The sequence below is a fragment of the Vanellus vanellus genome (assembly GCF_965231255.1).
Source record: "Vanellus vanellus genome assembly, chromosome: 16".
Lineage (NCBI taxonomy): Eukaryota > Metazoa > Chordata > Aves > Charadriiformes > Charadriidae > Vanellus > Vanellus vanellus.
In genome coordinates this window covers 12,345,924-12,372,466 of record NC_138921.1, presented here as the reverse complement: position 1 = coordinate 12,372,466, position 26,543 = coordinate 12,345,924, and the positions used below count along the sequence as shown (strand labels likewise).

General features: G+C 41.4%; 1 protein-coding gene across 1 annotated transcript in view; it reads left to right on the top strand.

The window, feature by feature from the left end:
• The window catches only part of TMEM132B (transmembrane protein 132B), a gene marked incomplete at both ends in the record, with an annotated part of 254,405 nt that overhangs the window by 186,497 nt on the left and 41,365 nt on the right, over positions 1 to 26,543 (top strand). Inside the window, one exon of the mRNA XM_082491540.1 lies at positions 23,899 to 24,042. Coding sequence (XP_082347666.1) covers positions 23,899 to 24,042 — 144 coding nt within the window. The remainder of the gene's footprint in view (positions 1 to 23,898; positions 24,043 to 26,543) is intronic.

The following is a 26,543-nucleotide window of genomic DNA, read 5'->3' as shown; positions in this document are numbered from 1 at the left end:
AACACTGCGCGTCTCCTCCCTGCGCCGTGTGGCCATGCCTGGCAAGCTGCATGGTCTCATCCTCCCTCGCTCCCGGTCGATGCTGTGTCTGCTTCTGTGATTAATCTCTTTGACACAGAGGCTGCGTGCATTGCCACTTCCATGTTCTCTCTGCCCTGCCTTCTTATTAAAAGTGTAATGCTCTGGAGATACTTCTTTCTGAAGATCAGACTAATGATGCCTGAATTCTGCACTGCGCACCCCCGTCTTTGGAAAGAAACTGTAATTCAGAGTTGATTGACGAATACCTGTAGCATCTTTGGTCAGGCGTTTCTAAATAAAGCTGCGTTTGGAAGAGTTAACGTGCTGTGCATATATCAAGGGTAGGAGGACATCCAGGTATTCTTGCAGCCAGAGTCATCTCGAGTCTTTGATCCGTGTGGAGAGTTACTATTCTTAGAAAACCCTCTCCAAGGATGCACAGGCACTAAATTCTTGTTAGAAGTAAGCGGTTCCAATAATAAATGTGCAGATGAAAATGCTAAGAGGTGCTCTTCCACTGAGCTGATACAGCTGTGCTGCCTCTGGAGGGCTATTTGGTTACCTCTGTTCCTCTAGCATTGCTTCTTCTATCTTTATGAAAAATTTGCCGATGGGAGTTCAGTGTAAGCTGATGGAGGGATCCCTTGACAGACTGTCACGAGCAGTAGGACCTCCTGCAGGCCAGGAATAAGGGCACAGCGAAGCTCTTGACGGAGCGCTTGCAAGAGGGATGAAGCTGAGTGATTTTTGTGAGCAGTACAGACCATTAACAGGACCCGGACTGGGAAAACACAGTGTGCTGGAGGGAGCTACAAAGCTTTTACTTCGTCTGCCTAAAATGAGACTCTTCTTGTTCCTTAACAATTACCCAATAATTTGGCTTATCTGTGTTTTTTTTTCTAGAGTGCTCATTCTGGTTTTATTGCCAATTAACTTATCGTTCCAGTCTTGGTCTACAGCTGATTGGCCAGTAATTTGAACTAAAGCCCTCATCAAAAGGGCATAATTTGTAAAACAGAGAAGAAATCTCAGAGATACTGAAATTACTGTTAATTAAATCAGCACATGAATATAATGGGCACACGTGAACAAAATTATGTTTGTTTTTGAGCTGTTCTGCTAGCTGGAGAGTAAGTCTTATTAGGACTATTTAACTGTCAGCCTGTATTTATAAGATGTACAGTGAGCTGAGTCCCTTCTGCATTAATTAATTTTGTATTGTGTATATATGCACAGTGATACATATAGTTCTTAGCTTTTGCAAACAGACCATGTTCTTGTCAAGCAGATGCTGTACTATATTTCTTATGTATATGCTGCACTGAGAGCTTTTTTCTTTTTAAACGGTCATTTGTATTTAACACAGCTCTCGTTCAAAGCTGGCATTGACCTTAATGTAGTTACTTCTGATTTACGTGGCTCCAATATCAGTTAGGCTTAGGAATTATTTTACATGTAATTTCTATTTTTTTTAATTCAATTAAAATAGCATCGTAAAGATGGAGCAGAGCAGCAATCAGAGAGCCGTAGAAGTTGTAATGTAGCCTACAAACAGCTATTGCATATAAAGACGTTTCTTCCAAAGGTGCCTCAGCTTTACTGGAAATGCTAAGCTACAGCTTTATTAAGATAACCAAGATACTCTGACACAGTGCTTTGGGACAACCTTGGAATGTTCCGTGTGGCTCAATTCTGAAGTTCTTGAATTAGCAGTTTCACAACTCTGCCTCCTGTGGAGCTGGAAGGCAAAACTGCGTTTTGTACTGGCTGCCTCTTGTCTGTGAGCTCTTTCAAGATCAGTCCGAGGCAGAAGCCAACACTCCCTTGTGGGGTGGCAGGAGTGAGGAGCAGGTGTTGCAAATTCCAGGTTATTTGAGAGGTAATAAATGCATTCCCTGCTGTGGCTAGAGCAAGAAATGGATCCAGTGAGTTTCAAGGGACGAAATGTTGGCATCATGCTGAAATCTGTGGTCACGCTGAAACCTGTGGTCAAGCTAATTGAGTTTTGCGTAATCTTTGGTGCCTTCTAATTCTGGGTTGGTAAATGCATTGAAATGGCAATGACTCTTGTCATTCCAGCTTGCTTTCCACAGCTTCTGGGAATACCACTGCCCCGAACCTCAGTGCCATGAGACCAATGCTGGCAGGGCTCCTGTAGCGGAGCCTGGGAGAGCGCCCAAACCTGCTCTCCTCAGTTTCCGCAGAGGAAGAGCCTTGCCCTGACTTACACACTGATCACAACCGGTATTTGCTGCTGCTGCTTGTGCAGCCTCCCAGTGGGGTTGTAGTAAAGAACAGGAGGAAAAAGGAGGAAAAAGACAGAGAGTATAATTCAATAATCACACTTCATTCATCCCCATTCCCGCACGTGTCCTTTCTCCTCATGTTGTTTCCTTGTGGTCAGGAGCAAACTAATTCCTGCAGTGTTGCCCTGGCTTGTGAAAGAGAATGAGCCACAAGGAATAAAGTTTGGTAGGAAGAAAATGCAGAACCATTTGTACGCTGCAGCGTTTTTGTGTGCCAGGCATGAGTTAACAGGCTTGATGTACTTCACGTTGCTAGAGATTTAAGTGACAAACAGAATATTTGATCTCTGTCTCTCATTAGGGTGTCACTTCTTCCTTAGCATATGGACATCAAAATGCATTTGATCTGCAGAGTTAAAAACAGTCATTGTTTCAGCCTCCATTTTGAAGGAAGTTCACCTAATGAAGAGCAAATTTCAAAAGGAAAAATATGCCATTGAATTCTGTGTCAGAATAGGGAGCTGTAATGGTTGTTTAGCTTTTTGCCTCTAGATTGCCAGCTCAAATCTAACTCCACCGATAGAAATCAGAAATGCTTGCCATGTACTATTATCTGGTTTCTAGGGACCAGCAATTTATGTTAAAAGCAAAACTCCAGCCCTATGAAGAGTGATAGGGCTATGACTGTGAAGTACTGCGAGTCATGTTTATAGAATTTGAGATGAGATTTTCAAGAGCATCTCATGGCTGGGTTTCTGAAGGTTATTAAGATACCAGGCTACAGATAGTCACTTCATGGAATTTTTGAATGGACATTGCTGTTTAGCTCTGTTAGACACCTTTCTGTGGCTCTTACAGATACTAAAGAAGGGTATTTTCAGTGTGCTTTCAGTGAGTTGTGTGTGTCTAAGTCAGCCCAGTTACGCTGACAAGGGGATGGGATGGTGACACTGTGATAGCAGTGAGCAGAAGTTCAGCTGCCTGATGGTATCAGGAGTCCTGTGCTGGCTCCCCGGCACCTCAGAAGAGCGTCCTTAAAGGTGGCGGGATGCGGGAGCTTCCGAGTGGGGCCAGTGCTGAGAATGGAACAGGGAGTGTGCGTCTTATGTGGTGCTGGGCAATATCTTTTAGTCAAGTAGTGATGTCACAGAAATTTTAAGAGAGTACATAGCTTAGGATGGTAAGGAGAGATACAGACACCTGTTTTCATTTCAGGCAAATGACACATTTTTCCAGTGTTCCTCCAGTTCAGCTATTGACTTTTTTTTTTTTTTCCCTTCTGCCTGTGGGCTTTTAAACTCAAAGTGAGGATGATGTACTTCCCACTTCATCTCTAGTTTACGGACTGTGAGGAGCAGCCTGCTCTCAGTCCCTCATTGTGAACCTTTCCTTCTTTACTCACTTACAAAATGGGAATAACTGTAGTGGTCAGGGCAAGGGGGAGATTTGGGGTCCAGTCTCTCTTCCAGTTACTTTTCTAGAAGTTTGTAATGCACATATGTACCTAGGGACTTTAGTAGCTTGGCTTGAAAGAAGCTTATGCAAGGATTTTTACTGAGGTATTTGCATAACAGGTACGTCCTTTAATGAAACCTTAGCTGCATTGGCAACTCCCACCCAACATCCAGGTCTAGGCTCTCCCAAGCCGCAGCTCAAGGGAATGGGAAGTGGGTAACAGGTAGTTTGTAAAAATAAGTGTGTTAGAGATCTGTAACACAGCTAGAAGTACTATGATAAATTCCCAGAAACACGTGCATGCTTGAGCTTTTATAGAACAAATAATAGCATTCACATAGGTTCATATTTATCCGTTATTTTCAGTTGTAAATTTGCCATTTAAAGCTATTTCTTATAAGATGCATCCGTTGTTTTCTTAACTACATAACTTATCTAAAAAATGAGCAGCAAACTGGGGGTTTTTTAGTAAGAGCACTTTTGCATTGTTGCTAGTTACATGATTATCTGCTCAAGAAAAAAAGAACAACAATCCCAGTGGTCTCCATAGCTTATATCTTATAATGTGAATTTCAACCCTCAAATTAGAATAGTTTTGTTTGGTGGAAAAATATTGAGCTTAAGAATTATTCACAGAAGCTGATAAATGAGTACATTTTCAAGTTTTCCTAACTGGTCATGATCAATTCACAAAGAGGAAAAGGAATGCAAAATTCATCAAATAAATTATTCATTATATTCACTCAGCTATAGCTAACAGTGAATTGTCTAGACAGTAATTACTAATTTTTAACCTATGTATGTTCACATAACACTGTTGTGTGAATAGCTTCAGTATACAGTGGCTTGAGATAATAGTAATGGATGTAAGTCAACTAGCAGGTGATTTTAATTGGGAAATTATATTGGATTTTTCTATTGAACTTCCATAAAACATTACATAAATATTGAATCTTCTTAATGTTTTTCTCCAGTTGAAAATATAGGCACACAGAGTTCTGTGCTAATTTGATCAGTGGATAAGCAAACATCTTTTTTTTTTTTTCTTTTTTTTTTTTTTAAATTCCCCTGTAAAATTCTCCAAAGAACCATTAAATTCAGAATACAGAAGAATTTACAAGGAGTCTGATGCAATAACAACGTTTTCCATTTCCATGATGATTTTCCACTAACTAGTTTGTACAACTCCTTCAGGAGGGTTCACGTCTATGTTTCAGTTTACTGGTGTGCCATAATGCACTTCCGACAGCGCAAGGAACAGAAACCTTAGTCCTTCCCCTTTATTGCTATGGCAAAAAATCAAGACTTTAGGGGGATTCCCTTCGTTTCCTAGGCGATGCAAAACCTCTGCAGTGACGGATCTCACCTCCTGCTTAGCTACCAGCTGCCTGGGGGATGTGGTTGCTGGGATTTGCATGGTGGAGCTGCTGCTTGACAGAAGACCTCAAAACAGTTCCACAAGACGATACCTGGCCACTGCTGTTGGCAAGCTGGTGGTCCTGCGGGTCACTCAGCAGTAGCATAGATCTGTGCAACCGATGGTCAGTTTTGTGGGTGTGACAGTGAAGAAAACAGGTTTTTATATTCCTTTGACTTTATTTTCAGAAATCTCTATTACTGTTACATTTAATTAGAGAAGAGTTAGATTGAAAATGAAGCAGAAAATCATAATCTTGGATGGATTTGTTATTGAAGCACGTACCGTCTGGACTAATTGCTAGTTAATAATTTTGTGCTGCTCAACTGCTCTGAGTTGATCAGAAACTGCCATTTATAAAGCTCTTCCATTTCACTTAGGGTAACATGCCTTAGGAGAAAAATAGCAGGAAACCCACACAAACGATTGGAAATGATGCAGAAACTAGGACATTGTAAAAGGATATTTGCATAACATTTTGGGTTTGTGTATGCCAGTTTAAGCTACATCCTTTGGGGTATGGTTTAGAGAGAGGTGCATTAAAAACTAACCACGTGTAGCTCCCATTAACCCTAATGCAAGCTCTGATTCTGACTTCCTGTGTGCTTGATGTTATCTTAATGCAATTTGATTTGATATTTAATTGCAGTAATTTAATTAATGGTTCTGTAAATAAAAAGGCTGTGTTGTGCCCTCCTACACACACAGATATGCACAGCAAGCAGCTCTAGTGGCTCTGGTGAGACTTAAGTTTATGTGTCTTAGAGCAGAATTTAACCCTAAGGATGTATGATAAAATGCCCAAATCCCAGAATAACAGTGTAATGGTGTTTGGATTGGAAATGTTACAGTATTAGTTCAAGTTTCCAGGAGGAGAGTGGCATTTAAAGACCAAACCTAGAGATTTCTCCCTAATACTTGTTGACAGGATAAGTCACAGAATTGCTTCCTTGTATAACAGGATTCCATTCAAAATAGTTTACAAAGACTTAGTCATTAATAAAACTGTTATTAATTGGATAACCTGCTATTAAAATTCTTACAGAATCCTATTGGCCCAATGGGTTACTTACAAGCCAGAGCTTATCGGCGTTTATAACCCTTCTATTGATGCGCCTATAACCTACTCTAACACATGCTACTCATGTCTGTTGCACACTTGAAATGCCTATTAAATATTGATTAGTCTCCCTTGTAAACCATTTATAAATAGAAGCATGTGATATAAAATGTAACCTGAAGTCATTAAGGCTACATGGTGTGCAAGTTAATAGTAGCAATCTTGAAAAGTTAGGGAGCGCATGAATTGAGGGAATTGTATTCATCGACTATTTTCATAGTACAAGATAGTGGCGCTCCCATTGAAGCTGGGGAGTTCCCGGAGCATCTAGTGAAGATTTTGCTCGTTTTAAAAGTCTGTGTGTGAGCAAGAGGTGACATAATGCAACTTCAGATCTACCAGGTAAGCTGAATTCTTTTCACGTGGTTTTTAGGACAGAGTAGAGCTGTGTAAACTACAGCTCCAAATATTTATGCAAAGGAGGAGCATCATGTATGGAAAAGAGGTCCGTGTTCCCTGGTGTTGCTGCTGTGAAATGCATAGATATTCTGCTGATGTTAATGGAATTATAGCATCTTCTCTATATAATAAATCACAGACAGCTGTTTCTAAATCAGCCCCTAAACTGAACCGAATTCAGCATAAGTAGTGTCCCTCTTCAGCATAATTGCCCGCTATTAAACTTGGAGGTAAATCTCATTTATGTCCCTTCAAATCCATACCGGGTGTAAGTGGAATCTGAGTAAGACCCTTTGCCTGAATTTGCATTGCCATTTCATTGAGTAGTATCGCAAATACCCCTGACTTACTTTAAAAGTAGGTTTTATTTTGGAAATGGCCCTTGACCCCTAAGGATAGACAGATGTGTGTGTACCACCATTCTGTTGTGATTAACAGGATATTTAGATAGGCAAGAGCCAACTCTGGTCCAATGTCTGATGTACTCTGAAAACCTACAAAACACTGACATTCAGTGCGGGACTGACAAGTACAAAAACCTCAGGCAATAACGGCAATCAGCAGGCCTTTTTGTTATGCAAAGAAAAAAAAAATCAGATAGATGGAAACAACAATAAACCAACAATGATTCAGAGTGCTTTCTTTCAAAACATCTCTTGCAATTTCCAGCTGCTTCCCTTCTTTGTCGCATCTCACTTCTCAGATAAACAGCAGAATTGGTCGGACTCTTACTTTGCCTTTGCAGTTTTCAGTCATTACTCAGTGTCTGTACCTGACCCCCAGCCCTTAAAAGCCCAACAATTAAGTGAATTCCAAAGAGGATTACAATTGAGAATCAGAGGGTATAAATGTGATTTAGCATGGAGTGCTGAGCATGACAAATCATTTTTGTGCCTGGGCCTCACTTGTTCTGAAATGAGTTTCATTTCGAAACACAGGACCGATTCAGCGGGTTCCAGTGCCAAGTGTCAGGTGCGGCCGTGCAGCTCCTGCAGATGGGCTCTTGCAAGGCTTACTGAGGCTGTAATACCAATTAGGTATTAGGAAGAAATTTTTCACTGTGAGGGCGGTGAGGCACTGGAACAGGTTGCCCAGAGAAGTTGTGGAAGCTCCATCCCTGGAGGTGTTCAAGGCCAGGCTGGATGGGGCTCTGAGCATCCTGGGCTGGTGGGAGGTGTCCTGCCCTTGGCTGGGGGGTTGGAACTGGATGATCTTCAAGGTCCCTTCCAATCTAAACCATTCTGTGATTCTATTATTTCCTTCTCTTTGGAAGAGCTTGACTGAAAGCATTGTGTTGTAGAGGGAAAGCAGAAGGACATCATGAGGTGAACTCAGGATTCCCTATTTACGTGGCTAGAAGAGACAGGAGATCTTGATGCAAAAAGTTTCCAAAACATGTGGTCAAAGTGCACAACGGAAGGGAAAAAATTCTTTAATATTTTTCTGCTATGAGTTACTCTTTGAGAAGTTTGTCTTAGGCTTTCACTACTACAGGAGCTGGCTAGTGTTTCATTGATAAAAAAAGGAATCTCTCACATCAGAAAAGAATATTAATAGCACGCACGTGTGTGTTTGCATGTGTCTGTGTATTGAGTTGCCTTGGAAACAAGGGGAGGAAGCGCCACGAACCAGCACATGCCTTCCATTTAAGGAACACTCGTGCTATTGTAAAACTACACACAAAAATAATCAAATTCATTCATCCATTCTGTAAGCGTCTTGCTACAGACTGCGGCGTGCAGCATGTGGCTCCTATGTAAAGATGACAGAAAGCCACTTGAGTTTGGTTTTGAGCATATTGTAGAACAAATGAGTTGACATTGGTGAAGTTGCTAATAATGTGGAAAAAAATATGCAAATTATAAAAAGAAATTGGCAATGCTCCAGGTGTACATTGAAGTTACTACGATACGAAATAGACCTAGAGCATTCACATTGCAAAACAAAGTGGACAAGTTTACCTTACATGTAAGAACAGCTGTTTCAGCATATTGGCCTCAAAGACAGGATGTTGGAACAGCTGTCCAAGTGTTTTGGAGGTTAATCTACTCAATTAATCATTGTGTATTTTTTTTCTGTTTATAATAATGTTTGCACTGTTCCTTGTGGGCATGTGAACAAAATATTAAATACAAAGTTTTAGTCATCAGTGAAATGCGTATCAGAAAACTTTGTGTGGGGAGAAAATCCGTCTTCAGAGTGTCACTGGGTCTTGGAGAGATAAACGTGTTGCCAATGCAGACGCTGATCTCCGCAGGCAAGTTATGGTGTTTTTTTAAACATAAATTTCAGGGGAGAATCACTAGCGACACAGGTCTGTGAGATACAAAAAGCCTGGATTTCTGCATGAAGTTCTGTGAAATATGTTAATAAGGACATTTTCTGCTGGCTGGTGTTTCCAAGTCATCTGGGAGCTTCCACCTTGGGTATCCTGCAAGCTGCCATTTCATGTGGTCTAAACCAAAAACTCTTTGGGACGTAGCCTGGAAGCGCGAAACAGCTAAACCGTTTTGGTCTCCGATAAATAGCTGAGGGCTGTCAGTGTGGAGATTGCATGGCGACCTGAGTTGTCTCGCCCTGGTGCATTTGGATATGCGATGTTCAGGATCAGGTACAGAGCAGCACGGTGCTTTCCTCAGAAGGACCTCACAAGGTCCACACAAGAGTGCTGGAAGTGGAGTGGCTGGAAGTTGCACGTCAGCCCCCTTCATGTGGTGCTGCAGAGATGAGAACTAGAGAGATGCTGTACAGTTAACACAGGTGTGGTGGTTGCAATTGTCAAAAATAATCTTCGATGGGACTTTGCCCTGGGGAGAGGTGTGTTGTGATCTGAAAATCATACACACACGAAACGGCTACTGCTCCCACCTCATCTGAATTCATTCTGCGACATTTTATGAATGAAATTCTAGAACCTAGCACATTGTCTGCATATTCACTGCCATCGCATTGCAGACAGCCACTGTCAGAAAAATCCTCTGGCAATCCATTTGACCAGAAATAGATAAAATCTAAACATAATTTCCAACCTTCCTGTTTAGAACACAGGAAGTTCCGTTCAAATACACGGAAACACTTCTTTTACGGTGAGGGTGACAGAGCACTGGCACAGGCTGCCCAGGGAGGTTGTGGAGTCCCCTTCTCTGGAGATTTTCAAGACCCGCCTGGATGCAGTCCTGAGTAATGTGCTCTGGGCAATCCTGCTTTGGCAGGGGAGTTGGACTAGATGATCTCTAGAGGTCCCTTCCAACTCTGATAATTCTGTGATTCTGTGATTCTGTGAACCTTTCTAAATATCACAGCACATGTAAAAATAGCAAAATCATTATATATCATATCCCAGGCCACCTTTCATGTCAATGTTTTTTCATCAAATGTAGTGTTTCTGGCTTTGTTTTCCCCAAGAGACCATGCAGAACAAGTGGGATGAGTTATCATAAAAGTTGGTGAAATATAGACTACAGCAGCTAAAACACAGCTATGCCTAATGGGTTCTAAAGTCTGTTCCTCTGCACTAATTTTCCCAGATTCTAGGTTTATTCCCCTCTGGACTGAATAGCAATGCATGCTGGAATAAGGCTTTTTAGATTAAAGCTCTGTTTATGAGATTCTTGGCTAAGAAAAGGTGAGGGGGAGGGGGGAACCAAACCAGAAATGCTGCTGCAAGCCATGGCTGCCTGGAGACAGCGCTGTCAGACGGCTGCCTCCTGAAATGCTTCTGCTTAACATGTCCGAGGTTGACTGTGTCTCCGGCTGTTTCTGTTTCTCAGCCTCACCAGTGACACAGCCCAGCATTACTTGGCCAGGAAACTTGCACATCGTCTTCTCTTCCACTCCTGTCACAACTTGTCATTAGGAAGAAGTAAGGTTGCGGTTTTATTCTGGGTTGTTCTCCGTAATAGCTTTTGTCAGATTGCATTGGATATGTGTTCCGGAGTTCAATTACACCACTACTGGGGGGAAAATGCAAAGCTAAGTCAACGACAACTTGCACAATTCCCTTCATCAACAAAGAGGAGAAAAAACAGTATTAAAATGCCAGGAACTGCTGCATTTAAGAGAGTGTAACCTTTGGGCAGTTAGTTAAATGTCAATGTCATTTAACAAAAAATGAAAAATAAATAGAAAGGTATGTTTGATGTAGTTGTAGTCCTGTGACTTTAGAAGTTCAGCATCGGTTGACCACTTTGTATCATATTGGCCGTGAAAAGAACAAACATTTGTCCTTCAAAACTAACCTGCAATAAAGCAGGAGAATGTGGAGTGAAACTTTTGATCATCTTTTTCTGCTTTTTGTTACAAGGTGCCTTCTGGCAATGATTCTTGGGCTTTTGGAAAATGATGAAGTTACATCATAGCAAAGGAACAAAGATGTATTGAAACACAGTTTTTGTTTCAAGATCCAGTTTAGCTGTTCTCAGATCATTCCTGTTGCCTAGAAAATTTAAAATTTCAGTAATGTAAGTGACATACTTTACTTACCACGTTCTTACTAATTTCTTCATGTGAACTTTCTTGTTCCCAGACCCAGGTTCAGCTTTTGTATATGAATACTCTCACCTAGGTTTTGCATTTGTATCTTTATGGTGTGGATTTAAACATAAATATGCTTCAATTGTGACATGACCATTCATTTTATTCTTAAAGTGTCATCCATCAAAAATCTGAGAAGAGCATGTTGAGGCCGTCCTGAGACAGTGTGGGAAGTGGAGAAGGTGCTGGGAGATGTTCCATCCTGGGTCCTTGGCTGTCTGCGAGGTCTCAACACACGCAGAGCTGAGCTGCCTTTGCTATGTTGCTGTTTGTATTATTATGAAGTAGACGTAAAATGTTAGTGGTCTTTGAATGAGTTTATAATTTGACTTACCTAAGCCCGTCCCTTTTCGGAGGAACACTTGGAAGATAAAATGTGGGAAGTACTGGCCCACATCTGTGCCGTGCGAGTGCATTTCAACCACCGAGGAGGCAAGATGTTATCAGGGAGGGAGAACCTGGCTGAATACTTCAAGGTCTAAGAAAAGAATGGAAAGAGCCAAAATTATAAGGAGAAGCGGAAGGTGAGGAGAGCTTGCTCTTTTCTGTGTGGTAATTGTATAGGGGTGCTTTCAACTGAAAGCACTTTTGAGCTGGAATTCTGTGTTACATTTATGAAGGCCTTTAGGTGCAACGCTTTTTCCTTCTTTGTCAATCCTTCACTAAAATGATGTGTCAAAATGCCAGAGAACCTTATCTTTTCTTAAGCTGTGTCTTCTGTAAAAAGCAGCTTCCCTCGTAGTCGGCTGTCCATTTAGCAGGAGCAATGACTATGCAGCAAGAGGACCCCATCAGCTGCAGTACCAGGCAGAATATGGCATTAGACCTGGCCTTCTTCCCACCTTACAATAGTAAACAATTTGACACTGGTACTGTAAAAGAAGAAATAAATGTATTATCATTTGGAAATCTGCCCGTTTTTAGTGGAAAAGTAAAGAATGAATGGTTAACACAGCCAATTTTAGGGAAGGTAAATTTCCTTAATGGAGGCGAATAGCAAATATTCGTTCCATTTGAACAGTCCAGTAGTGGTGATCTAATTTCTCTTTGCAGCTGAGTCAGGGTGTGTAATTTCACGTCTCACACAAAATGTAACTAAAAGTAAAATGGTGGCAAATGGGAGATGTTTTCCTCCACTGAGATAGTTCTTGTAGATGAGTTCTTCAGCAGGAATTGGGTAATTCTCTTTTTCCTCTCTTGCTGTACCTAGTTTATCTTTCTGGAAGATCAGTATTTTTCCCATTCCTCATAACGTAACAGCTTCTAAAGAAATAGATTGTAAAGTTTGAATTTGAATAATGTCTTAATGACTTCTAAAGGCTAATTCTGAAGATAGAAGTCTTTTTTCATTTTCTTTCTGTCATGCAGTGCGTTTTGTTGAGGTGGAAAACCAAGTCAGCAACTACTTTGCACAGTTTACAAACAGTTGAAAACTAAAAGTTTTAAAACTACATGGGAGTCCCTGTTTGGACTGAGTTTGGTGCTGAGGGATAAGGACAAGGAACCATTGTTAAAATTTTTTATCAAAGAAACATGCTGTGATTTTTATATATACCTGCTTTCATAGAATAATAAGTGGAAGACCTTTGTCTGTTTACAGAATGCTTCTATCGAAAACCAATAATACTGTCACTTTCTGTCTATTCCTGAGAAACATTAATGTCATCCCCCTTGTCTGCTATTGTCTTGCCCCAGTTCAAACCACCTGAGATGACATTGGAAGCCCTCTTCAAGTGGAACGTTTTGCCATAGTTTCATATTAAGAGGTATTCTGTGATTTTTCTCTTGAGTGCATTCAGCTATCTGTGGCATTAGAGTAGATACTGGTGTTGTGGTTTAACCCCAGCCGGCAACCAAGCACTGTGCATCCCCAGCTGGGATGGGGGAGAGAATCGGAAGAGTAGAAGTGAGATAAAGTGGGTTGAGATAAAGACAATTTAATAGGTAAAGAAAAAGCCACACCCACAAGCAAAGCGAAACAAGAAATTCACTCACTATTTCCCATGGGCAGGCAGGTGTTCAGACATCTCCAGGAAAGCAGGGCTCCACCAGGCATAGCTGTTACTTGGGAAGACAAACGCTGTAACTCTGAACATTCCTCCCTTCCTTCTTTTTCCCCCGGCTTTATGTACTGAGCATGATGTCATATGGCATGGCATATCCCTTTGGTCAGTTTGGGTCCGCTGTGCCAGCTGGGTCCCCTCCCCGCTTCTTTGTGCCCCCCCAGCCTTCTTGCTGGTGGGGTGGTGTGAGAGGCAGAAAAAGCCTTGAATCTGTGTAAGCACTGCTCAGCAGTAACGAGAACATCTCTTTATTATCAATATTGTTTTCAGCACAAGTCCAAAACAAACCCCCATGCTATGAAGAAAATTATCTCTGTGCCAACCCAAACCAGCACAGCTAGTATGCCATTGTCATTTTCCACATAAGAAAGGTGACAAGTGATACACTATTTCTTTCTTTCCTGGCATCTGTTACTGATTGCTTTATTTGCAGCCCTCTGTATTTCTTTACAGTCACTGATATTTGTTTTGTGGCACAGCTGAATTTCAGTTAACCAACCAATAAATGAACTGTTTGAGATATTGCATGCTCAGCATTTACTTGTTATGCAAAAAGGCTGTTTAGTAGGAAAGATGTGGGAATTGGTATTTAGACTGTACAGAACCAACAGCCCGGAGACAGCAAGTTTGAGTGCAGCCTGTCAGAAAACGCATGGACCCACGACATTGGGAATATGGATTCAGTTCCTTGATCTGTCGCTGGCCTGGTGGGATTTCTTCTGCCTCAGCTATTTTAGCTGTATAATGAAGATAACTGCCCTGTTGTCCTTGGCAGAGCTGAGAACTGGTTTTGAAGTGTTGTTGAAAGGCAAGGTACTATAAGGAGTAATTTAAATAAATCATTCAATATGTAATTTTTAGAACAGATGAAAGCGAGACAGGGGAAAAGATGAAAAATTAGTTTGATCCTGATTTCACAGGACTTCTACACTTGTGTTATTTCATGGTCTTTATTATAATTACTCCCTCTTGCACCAGCCTTGCTGAGACCAGAATCCAGCCAATGTTTGGGTTTTTTTTTTTTTTTTTTTGTTTTTTGTTTTTTTCACGGGTTCTTAAAACATTCTTTAGTTTGAGGGACTGGCTCCTAAAAGCTGGTGGACTCTGAAAAAATACTGATGTGGCTCAGCTTTTGAAACACAGATGATATTGTCCTAGTCTGCAGGAAATAAATACACTGCACAAGAGTTCACTGAGAAATTTAATCATGAAAACAAAAAAGGGATTTCATTCTGAACTTGAATAACAAAAGAGGTTGTTCCTTATAAAAGTTGAGCAAAAAAAGAAATAATCAGATATAGGGGCATGTCAGAACAAGGCAGCGCTTCTGAGCAGGTACAAGGTGAACAGACTGAAAAATTAAAATGAGGAACAAAATTCAAGCCAAGAAGAAGCAGAGGAAGGAAGAAAAAAAAACCTTCAGCAGTCCTTAGATCAGTCAGAAGACTCTCAAAACCTCACGTCAAATAAATCAATATTCTTATTTGAAAAAATGCACAATTTTTAATTTTCACTTTTTTTTTTTTAAAGAAAATATTCTCAGAGGTGTCTTTTTTACGCTTTTTGATTCTTGTCAAGAAACTTTTTTTTTTCCTCCTTGTCAAAAAAATTTCCAGGCAGTTCTAAACACAGGCAGGAGACATCTTCTGTAGTGTTTGTTTAAGTAGCAAGTAAATGTTGAAGACTTGGAAAGCAACACTTCGTTCAAGTGGAGCGGCAGTATGAGGATGAGCAACGTACGGTTGATGGATGCTCCCAGAATCAGCGAACTGAACACCAGAAAGCTCTGAGTGTGCAAGGACAGGAAAGGCCGATGCCTGGACTGGCTACGGAGATGGTCTTCTGCTTTGTATTTTCACTGCTTCAAAACCAGCAGTAGGCAGCTTTATGAAGTGAAGTAGATAAAGGCATGGTTGTGTCACCTGTGAAGTCCATGGCACTGTAGGAAACATGCAAACTTGTTAGGAGTACTGCTAGCTCCCAGGAGTAAAGGAACTAACAGTAGTGCATAGGTGCTGATTGTTTATAATTTTGGAAGCAGGAAGGGATAGAGTTTCCCTCCCCTAATTCTAGACATCTAGTCTAAACTAGGAACCCTTTAATAGGCAATGGAGGGAGATAAAACTTCCAAAGTGTCACTTTTGCTGTCCTAAGACAGGAACTGCCAGAGAATGAATCCCTGTCCGCAGCGCTTTGCGGGGAGGATAGCCTTTCTGAGGGAGAGCAGGCAGTGGGAAAGGCTCTGCTTCCAAAGCGTTTGCTGCCTGAAAAGCCAGTCCTGCGGCAGTGCGTGTCTATGCTGTGCATCTGAGAGTAGTCAGATGCAAGCCCAGGAAATTACTTAAACAGGTCAAATAAGTAAGTACAACAGTCTGGTCCTGACAGATAAGACAGACCATCTTTAAGAAAACCCAAGAAACTTCTTTGGGTAAGGCATGGGTCTTTCCTGTCAGACCCATGTTCTTCGGAAAATGATATCCTCCTTTTTCAGGACAATGAATGTGAGCATCCAGTAGATCTCTATTCCATTTTAAACTCCATAATGCACTTCTCAAACATAGGTAATAAGTATATACGTCTAGCTCTGTCCAGAAAATGCACTTCTTTATTGAATTTACTTAGTATGTTATGAGCTCTGTACTTACACCAGTGTTTGACCTGTGCTGAGGGTGAAGATACCAGTTCTTCTGAACCCCCTGTCTAGCAACAGCTAGACAACTGTCTTCTGTCAGGGGATTTCAGAGGGCTTTGCACGATGTCACAGTTACTTTCCTATTTATCTTTTTCTGCCCATAAATAGGTATTCTTAAGCTGTAGCCACTCTGTGAATGGTGTAACGAAGCAAGTCGCCATGTCCGAAGCACAAAGAGAATCCACGCTCGCGGAGCGTGAGGGGATGCTCCTGCACGTTGTTGGGAAGTTGTGTAAACATGCCGTAATTAATTTGTGCATTCTTCTATAGCATTAAACAGCTGTTATTACAGAAGGACATGGATTTCTGCCCAGGTAGCACTCATGGTAGAAGACGAGCACACAGATTGCGGCAGTAAACTCATGTGATACGCAACCTTATGTTTCAGTGTCTGTAGTTTTGCACTTGTGAAACTGAAGCCTTTTCAAGCCGGTGAGTTGCCAGCTCTGCCATCACACCGGTGGCGTAGAATTTCCTCCAGAAAATCCTCCTTCCAGCCTGCTCCAAAAGAAATTGTGGTGATTAGGAAAGGAATTAGAGAAGTGTCTGAAAGAAATTCTTCAAAATGGGCGTCCACAATGTTGTTAAATATTATTAAGCCTGTGGGACAAGGATACAGAGCCAGAAAATTATATCTTCGACTACTGTTGGTACTCAAGTGAATCCAATAGTTACGTTCCATACACTAGGCAAAGCATGGCCTCCCTAGATTTTTCTGTGGAAAAAGCAGTGCTTTTTAGGAGCGTTCATACTATTATTTCATGGCCATTTGAAAACAATCATTAGTGTATCAGTTTGTACTGAGAGACAGCTCTACCCATTTTGTATCCTCATGAATTCAGGGGGACGTTGTTTGATTTCAGTTGGAGGTGACCCACAATTTTATTAAGTCAGAACGTGATCATGTTTTTCTGGAATAAATAGGGAAAAAACAACATCTTTAAATGAACTGTGAAGTTCTAAATATGCTTAAAAATGGTTACCAATCACTTACTATTGAGAAGAACTGTACAAGTCTGTCAGATGAATGCTCAGGTACTATACAGATCTCTAAACACAGTGTAAATTCCAGTGTGAAATTCCAGTTTACCATACTTTGGGGCCGACTTTAGGTCCTGTATTTCTTGATTTACTAAAAGGTCCCGAAACACAAGCTGGAAACTCTTGGTGCCTCTGTTATCTGTGCAGACAACTAAAATCAGATGCGTGATAGCGGCTCTCCAGCTGTAAGAATTTCCCATTCATTCTACCTCGAGCAAGCGCTTCAGAGCAATGGTGTCATGACGTTTAACACAGCAGGTTTGGAGAATAAACTCTACTGGGACATAATGGGCTGAAGCGGAATAGCATGAGTCCAGTCACAGGAAAGATCTTTTGCTCCTGCAGAAGGCACTGGTACTTAGCTGAGGCAGTGGAGACTGCCTGACAGGTTGCAATTACTTCTGCCAAGTGCACCAGGCTGCGTTCTGAACCTTTGCTTAATGGGGACAGTTCTGTTCAGAGTTATAAAAAATAAAATAAAACTGCCTCAGGTCATAGATATGACAGTGTCTGTGCTTCTAATCAGGTTTCACCTTCAGCAGCAGGTTTTGCTTATTCATCCTACATAAACCTCAAAATGAGCTGAATTTCCTTCATAAAAAACCCATGGAAATGGAATAAATCTCATCTTTAGTTTCCATGAACTCCATGACAGAATTACCACTGGCTGATAGCACGTGCCAGGTACACTCTGCTAAGGCAAGAGCTGCCTTCAACGTATCCGTGGCAAAAGGACAAGTTATGAAATAAGATTCCACTTTGGAGTCTCTGTATCGTGCTTTTTTATGCAATAGCAAATTGTTTTTACAGCACACTGTAATATACATCTCGAATAATATTCAATTAGGCTAATAGGTGCTGCTTACATTGTTCTGTAAGAATCAGTGATTAAGAACCTCTCTGTATGGTTCAATCTACATTAATTAATTTCTCCTGCAGAATATATGCTCCTACCTGTTCTTCTTTTGGGATCCCAATATGAAGTAAAGCTATTATGCAGGTAAACAAAGGAGATAAAGGATGACCTTTAACTTTGACACGGTAGCCTGCAGTATTTGTGGTTTGCCATCTGTCATAACCGATCACTCCCACTAACGATACGCTGGATAAGACACTGAAATGAGGAACAGCCGGAGGCAGGGGAAGGTTGGAAGGGAGCGGGAATGACCTTCTGCAGCGCATGTGCTTGTCAGGGCAGGAGGACTCGTGTGTGGTTACACTTTAGGCCTCATTGTGACACCTGAAAACTTTACGGTAAATAGTCAATTCCACAAGTGGCTTCACTGAAATGGTGTTCGCAGAATAAGAAATTAGCCGTTGTTCAGCCCTTTGCAGGATTGCAGGATTGCCAGTTCAGCCCATGAATAACGACCCATCAGCCATCTGCCGAAGCAGCTACCAGCACTCCCGCTAGCATTACAGTGGGTCTGTAGGGAGGAAAAATGGTCAAAGACCAACGTGAGCTCTTTGCAAGATTGTTTGTTTTCTAATGTTTTGTAAACACATAATCCTAGTTGTTAGTTCTCACCATTAGGTAACAAAATAGTGTATCTTACCTGATACAATGGTGGAAAATAGAAATAGCTTTCTAGCAACCAGGCTTCATTAATATGTATTGGAAACCTAAAATGGTATTCAGCTATGAGGGGGGAAAAGTACAGAATTGCTTTGGATTACAATAATTACAGCAAAGCATCTAATTTATATATTAAGCTTGCTTAATGGACTTATATTGCCTTGCTCTTTGATCTGAAGAAAAAGGTGGTGAATAATTTATCAAATAAAAAAAAGCTCCCCTAGCCCAGCCCACACGTGACAATCTGCCCTATAATTTACATTTTTTAAGAGATGTCATTTCCAGGCAGGAGAACTGGTTCCTAAAGATTCCTTCTAATATTACAAATGTGTTTTTGCGAGGTACACTCTGGGGAAAAAAATAATAATGAAGGAATGCAATTCTGCAGACAAATGTTTCAGCTCTATGCCTTCTTCACTAAAGACAGTCATTTCAACTAAATGCCAAAAGGCATTTAGCTGTAGCATTTGTCAGCGGAATAGGGTTGGCTTTAGGTTTCCCTCCTGATTTACAATTGAGTGTTTCTTGGGTTTACTGTACTGTAGCATGTTTTGTTAGCCTCTAAAAAACCCCATCCAGCTTGTGCATTAATCACAAGGATGGTATCTGTCACGGTAAACTGGGTCAGCGTGGGGCTTTTGTGCCCCGCCAGACTTTGTGGAAAGGGTGCTGGCTGCTCCCAAAGGGGCAGGAAAGATGCGGGGGCAGCCTTGGGCTGGGGTCTAGAGAACCTCTGTCCAGCTCCTGGCTCTTGAGATGGTTTCTTGTGAGACGCATCATCTGTTTCTCCATGTCTTTATTTTTTAGCCAGAAGTAGGGGGGGGGAAACTGTTTCATGTCGTCTCACAGTAGCTGGGTGAGCTGCCATAGAGTCACATGCCTAAAGAGGATTTAGGTTGGTGTGGTATTGTTTAAAGGGTAATTATTGGGAACTTTGTGTCTGGAGTTCCTCAGTCGGTTTCTGTCTACCTATTGCCGTCGTTCCTCAGTAATCCCGGCTTCTGGTCACATACATAGGGAACAGCAGTGTTGGTAATCACAGCTCTGTCCTGACTCTCCACAAGTCTCCCATTCACATTTCTCCCCCATTTGTCCAAAGCAATGAGTTGTCAAACATTTACTATGGCTGTGCTAAGAGTTTATTCATATTTAAATAAAGACATTATCCTGGCCTTGAGTTTCAGTAGTTTTCTGCTCTTCCTCTTGAGTATTTCTCTCAGTAGTGCCATCTAATCAGCTTTAGGTTTTAATTAAACAGCTGTCATTTGCTTCCTAGTTCTGTTGCGACCTGATGTTGTATTAAATTTTAATTTAGCCTAGGCTGGATAAGAAGTAGATTCCTTCAGACAACAAAGAAATGCTATTAGCAGGTTACAGTTGTAATTAAGAAGAGCTCTGCTGAAGTGCTAATGCATTCAGGTACAGAGAAAGAGCTAGAGATAAACATGCACATAATTATTATTCAGGGATAGAGCCTGCAATATGAATGTGTAGCTTCCACCTAGGCTGCTTGAATTGAAGGTTTTGGTCAAGAAGTCACAGCTGAAACCCTTGACAAAAGAAGTAGGAAGGGCTTCCCATTTTTTCACCTGGGACCTTGAAGTGTCAGCAGGTGGTCCCTGGGTGCTCTTCCAGATGTTTTTCTGATGCTGTGCCACATGGGAGGAGCTGCCTGTGTAAATCATAGAATCATAAAATGGTTTAGGTAGGAAGGGACCTTGAAGATCATCTAGTTCCAACCACCCTGCCAGGGGCAGGACACCTCCCACTAGACCAGGTTGCTCAAAGCCCCATCCAGCCTGGCCTTGAACACCTCCAGGGATGGAGCTTCCACACTTCCCTGGGCAACCTGTTCCAGTGCCTCACCACGCTCAAAGTGAAAAATTTCTTCCTAATATCTAATTGAAATCTCCCCTCTTCCAGTTTGAAGCCATTCCTCCTTGTCCTATCACTACATGCCCTTGTGAAAAGTCCCTCTTCAGTTTTCCTGTAGGCCCCCTTTAGGTACTGGAAGGCTCCTATAAGGTCTCCCCAGAGCCTTCTCTTCACCGGGCTGAACAACCCCAACTCTCTCAGCCTGTCTTCGTAGGAGAGATGTTCCAGCCCTCTGATTATCTTCGTGGCTCTCCTCTGGACCCACTTCAACAGGTCCATGTCCTTCTTGAGCTGAGTACTCTAAAGCTGGACTCCAGGTGGGGTCTCACAAGAGCGGAGTGGATTGGCAGCATCACCTCCCTTGACCTGCTGGCCACTCTGCTTTTGATGCAGCCCAGGATACAGTTGGCTTTCTGGGCTGCAATCACACGTTGCTGGCTCGTCTTGAGCTTCTAAATCAACATTATTACCCCTCTCTGCATTTCAGATGCTGTTAGTAATAACCAGCACAGGTACCTTAAATACAGTAACACTTTTTTTCTGCAGTAAACCCTACCATGGAAATATAAAACAAGCCTAACAGAATCTAGATGAAATGCTATTAGTTGTTGAAGATGCACTAAAAAAAAAAATAGTCTGTTTATAAATCTAGTGGACAGTCAATTAGTTCAGTTCTGCCTTCATATTTCTTCCTCAGAGGAAATATATTTTTTCAGTCTATAAATAGCCAGCTCTTAAAAAGGTCTTTACACAGCCTATTATACTTACGTAACACTTGATCCAGGCATCGGGCATCTGAAATATCGATTTATATAGCAGAATTGCTTACCAGTGAAGTGTAGTTTTTGTGAAGCATCACCAGCTAATTAGCACAGTGGGTACCTGTTCATGCTGGGAAGGAGGGAAGATTCAGGACAGTGCTTGTGTCAGGAGTGGGATGAGCATATTTCAGAGCCCCCACAAATAGCCGGGTCACCAGGTATCTCTTCTAAGACCTCTCCTCTCATGCTCATCTTCACGGGGAGTTTAGGAAAGGAATGCAAATGTCTGCATAAACTTTGCATTATCCTTCAGAGCATCGAAGTCCATCTTCAGCTTGGTAGCTAAGCAGCACTTAGAGTTAAAAGGAGGCTAGAGGTTTTGTTTATCCTTTGTCACACACGAGGGTCAACACGAGGGCAATACAATGAACAGTGCAAAAACCAAAGGAGAAATTAGTTCAGGCTTGTTGAGAACCTGATTCCAAGTCCACTAGAGTCGGAAGAAGCCTTTCATGTATGATGCAGTAGGGCTTTGGATCAGACCGTAACTGCATAGAAGGCCACCTGCCCCTGACACGTAGGAATTACATAGCTGTGTTGACAGAGAGTGAATTTGGAAGTAGAATTAGTCGCGTGTTTGTTGTTTGTGACCTTGGCAAAACTGCTGTTTCCCCTGAGGCACTGAAGAAGACTGTTGTTGAAGAATGGCTTAGAAATAGCATATTGGCAAACTGCTTCTTGGGAATGTTTTGACAGTGGACCACCGTGTCTTCATCGTATATCTGGCATATGTTTAAATTGGATTGATGGCTTAGGGTTTATGGGGTATCTGCTGTTGGTTTGGTGAAATCTAACTACCTCTTCTCCAACATACTTGTGAATGAAGCACCCTCAGCTTCTCTTTGTCTGTTTTATACGACCTCTTTCCACCTGAGATGCATCTAATTGCTTTCTTTCACCTGGCAGTGCATTTTCTTGTTAGTTTTGTTCAAACCTCAGTCTTTGTAAAGGTTTTACAGTTGTTCTTTCACACTTCCACTTTTGTCACATACTACTTCTCTTTCCCGTGTCCCTCCCTCATGGATGGCAGCTGGTTATAAATGAGCCCATTCAGCATAAACAAAAACTAGACAGTCATTTACCGTGTAAAACATCTGGTTTGTGCCTCACAGAGAACAGAACAAAGATAATATATTTATTTCATGAGGTATTATTCAGAGAAGCATCTCTATTCAGGGCAACACTTAAACGCATGCTTAAATCACACTGAAGTCTGAGTGTCAAGTTAAGCACGTCCTTTAGTGCTGTTCTGAACAGAAATGGACTCGAGTACATGCTTAAATGCTTTTCTGGAACATGACTGCCCATAAAGCTCTAGTAGACTATATTAGTTAGCTGGCACTAGCGCTATTAGTACTTCAACTCATTTAATTCAGGCTGCTTTTTGTAGAAGTTTCCCGATATTGATTAATAATACATCTTAGTTGCAAGTATTTATTGGTCTTCTCCAGCTGTCCTTAGCTTGTGGTCAATGCCCATTATTTTCTATCAATCTAGCTAACAGACACAAGCAAATGATAGTGAATATATCTCCCTATGCAAGCTGCCATCAAATTTTTCACTAAAATCCATTTCTTCTTCCACCAATTCTAATAATGGAATTTAAAGTTAGATTAGTTTGAAGCAACTTTTTTTTTTCTTTTTTTTTTCCCCAATGGGCAAGCAATTAGTTTTATGGAAGTTGAAAAATGAAAAGCGGATTGATTCAAAGCAGTATTTCCTATTGCAGGCTTTTCGAGGCGGCCGAACTGAATCTCTATGAAAGCACAGATCGTTCCTCGCCCCGCGTGTGTGTCAAGTTTGGGGCCTGCAGTAAGCGCTGCATAAGCAGAGCCAAGCTGCCCTGTGCGCCTTTGGAGGCTCTTCCCCTCCAGTCTGCGTACCTGCTTATGCAAGGCAGGCACCTCTGTAGCAACTCATTTGGAGTAATTAATCAAACTGCAGCCATACTGAGACACAGAGGAAGGCTGTGTTAATGGAGTCATTAGAATGCCAGCACTGTGAATTCATCAGGATTAGAGATAAATGTGGTAAAACATCTCTAGGTGGGATTTTGATGGGGAAAGATTAAAAAAATGGTGTATGGACGGCATTGGTTAGTTTGTATTACCCTACCTCGTGCATAGTTTTTCTCATCATGTATTTATGTCCCAAACAGGGAAAATGGTCAACTTGCAACAATGTTAACTGGAACAGTGAGGAGGAAATGCTGTTATTGTGTTGCTTCATAGGCAACTCCCAAATCACTGGCATGACTGGGGCAAAGGGGTGGGAAGAGTCGCTGACACCCTCTGGAGATCGTACCTGAATAGCACTGTGGTTCTGCCGAGCTACAGATGTGCCTTCACACGTAATTGCGTTACAGATATCATTGCCACAGCAGCCCGCCCTGTAAATGGGCTCAAAAAGAGTAAATCCATGTGTTTGTGAAAACCAGAACTTGATGGTCCAGATGCAACTTTTGGCTTAGAAAGCTGTTAAACCATTGACTGCTCGAAGGGTGTGTGCAAGGAAGAGTCACTCCTCTGCCCGGTCCCTGTCAGAGGCAGGGTGTTGATTCATCAGTCTGACCCTGCGGCGTTCTCATGGGTTTATGCTTCTCTAATGCCCATCCTTTGTTTGTGTGTGTGTGCATACAGGACACAGAAGTCCTCAACACAGCCATTCTGACGGGCAAAACGGTGTCTGTTCCAGTCAAGGTTGTTGCTGTGCAAGAAGATGGGTCTGTGGTTGATGTTTCGAACTCCACCGAGTGCAAATCAGCTGATGAAGACGTCATAAAGGTAAGGAACCCAGATGTGCTGGAGAACGGAGTTTTCACCCTTTTCTCCTCCACCACTACCATATTGGGATCTAGCTCACGTTTGGGATTTTACATCAACAAGGGTTAGCATGTACCTGCAGCCTGATGCGGAGCCGCTTGTGCTGGTGTTTTCTGGGAGAGAGGGCCAGGGATGCTGAAAGAGCAGTCCTAGTCTGTCTTCACTGGCCAGCCAGTGCTGATGAGAAAGAACGTGTTGTCTGATACATCCCACTTGGGAAAAGTCAACTCCCCATACAGGGATTTTTGTTCTTGTGTGGCTTTTCTGCATCCCTTATTCAATAGCAATAATGCAGTACATGGTAACAGTGTGCGGCGAGGTTTCCTACATGCTTCTGACTGCATCACCTGCTTTCCAGTCAGGAATTTCTTATAAGTAAAGATACTGAACTGTACCAAAATCTGGAGGAGCATGACAGAGAATAGAAAATAACAACCATGTTGCAAAACAAGAGTTGGGAGCTTTTAAATAATGTTGTTGTGGTGGTTTGTTTTTTTTTTTTTTAAAATAGTATGTTTAACTGGTTCTCCCTCCCTGACATTGAGATGAAAATAGCACTAATGTGACCTTATCAAGACATTGACTGCACGACTTCTGACACCATTGCATGGCTTTCAGCTTTTAGCTCATTATTTTTAGGCACAAAAGAGGCATTTTTGAATATCTTTAATAGGTTTATTTGTTTTATTATGTGGTTTGGGGGTGTTTTTTTCTTGTTTTAAAGGAACTTAAGAATTTACCACAATGAATTCTGTATAGAGGTGGGGTTTTTTATTATTATTTATTAATTTCTTAGGGTAGTCCTAGAAAGATAGTATATTTGTCTCAAGTCCGGGAAAGTGTAGTATATTATATATAAATGCTACAAAAATAGGGTAGTCCAGTCATCCTTTTTACATGGTAATCCTTTAACCTGTAGATCTTATGATAAGCTCTCTTTGTAGCTTTGAAGAAACAGGTTCCTCCCCATATTCTAGCCGTCATTATTGTCATGTGTGAATGTATTCCAGACCTGAGCGCTTCGTAAGTTTTCTTCAGATTGCATTGGAAACCCACATCCTTTACTGTGTACTTTTAACCTATTGTTACGACCTCTGTGTAGATAAGACTGCAAAGGTCCTAATAGGTAGCTTGTACTTTGTCAGATAAATTTTCATGTTCTTTAGCTGGCTAAAGAATTGCACACAGCAAAGGTATTTATTTTGAAGACGATATGCTGGAACAAAAAATTCACCTTCTTATTTTTGACAACACTGAATAAGGTTGTTACCAGTTTTTGGAATAAATGACAGCCTCTAAATCAAACAAAATTTCATTACGTTTTAGGTCCAACAACAAAGAAATTCCTTTGCAGTTAAAGAGCTTACAGAACAACTGTACATTTTGTAGATATATCTTCTTTCTGAGATCTGTGGGTAGGTGAAGGATGACATCCATGTGACCCTAGGTAGCTATAGGAAAAGCAAGATGGGTTTGGGTAAAAGCCTTAGTCAGGCAACCTGTACTTGCTTCCAACTTCTTCATTAAGATTTATCTCCATTTAACATGAGGCAAATCATTCATGAATAAGATTCAAGTTATTGGGCAGAGGCAAGTGTGCCCTTGTATCCTCAGAGAAGTTGATAGCTTGGCGCTTAGTTAGACAGTAACAATGCCTAGCAGTTTTCAGACCTCAAAATCATTTTGCAAAGGACATCAGTGTAATGCTCTCATTTCAGGAAAGTGACTGTTCCAATGTTTAGCCTCAGCCAGTGCTGGAATAGGTCTCTTGAGTCTCTAGCCTGTGCTCTAGTGTCTATGTTTGCCCTTATATATCAGATGGGGAAATGAAAAATCACATTTTCTTTTTCTGGAAACCAAATCTCCTTGACAGTCCTTACCAGAAGGAACATGAATGAATATCTTTGTTTGTGACTAATGCAATTATCAAAGGAACAGAACCTCTTGATAAATGTTGCTATTCTTTTTTTTTTTGCTGTATAACATACAGCTGTCATCTGATTAGTGGCTATTATTTATCAGTTCACAATGAATTGTTCATATTATAAACTCAAGCACCAAATCATATATCGTTAACATATTGCTGAGACTGTTTTTTCTTTGCACTTCATAAAAGCAGATCCATATCTAAAAGATGGTGTATGTGGACTTTTGTTTCTATTAATTGAGTTTCTAGTATTTCTAGGACTTGCTGTACTAGAGAATACTGGACTGAACCAGATAGGAAAAGGTCAGGAAAGGGACTCCTACTCCTCTTCGACTAATAAAATTAGTAGCCGCGGAAGTCAGGGAGATGTTGCATTTCAAAACATTGCCTGTTTAAAGTCCACTTAGTTCAATCAGCAGCTGTCCATATGGATATCCTGTCAAAGCTGGGCATGAAGTTGTTCTGGTTCCCAAATTTAAAAGGTCCACTGAAGCTGGCAACTAAATACGACTTGACATGACCTCTGTGAGCAGAG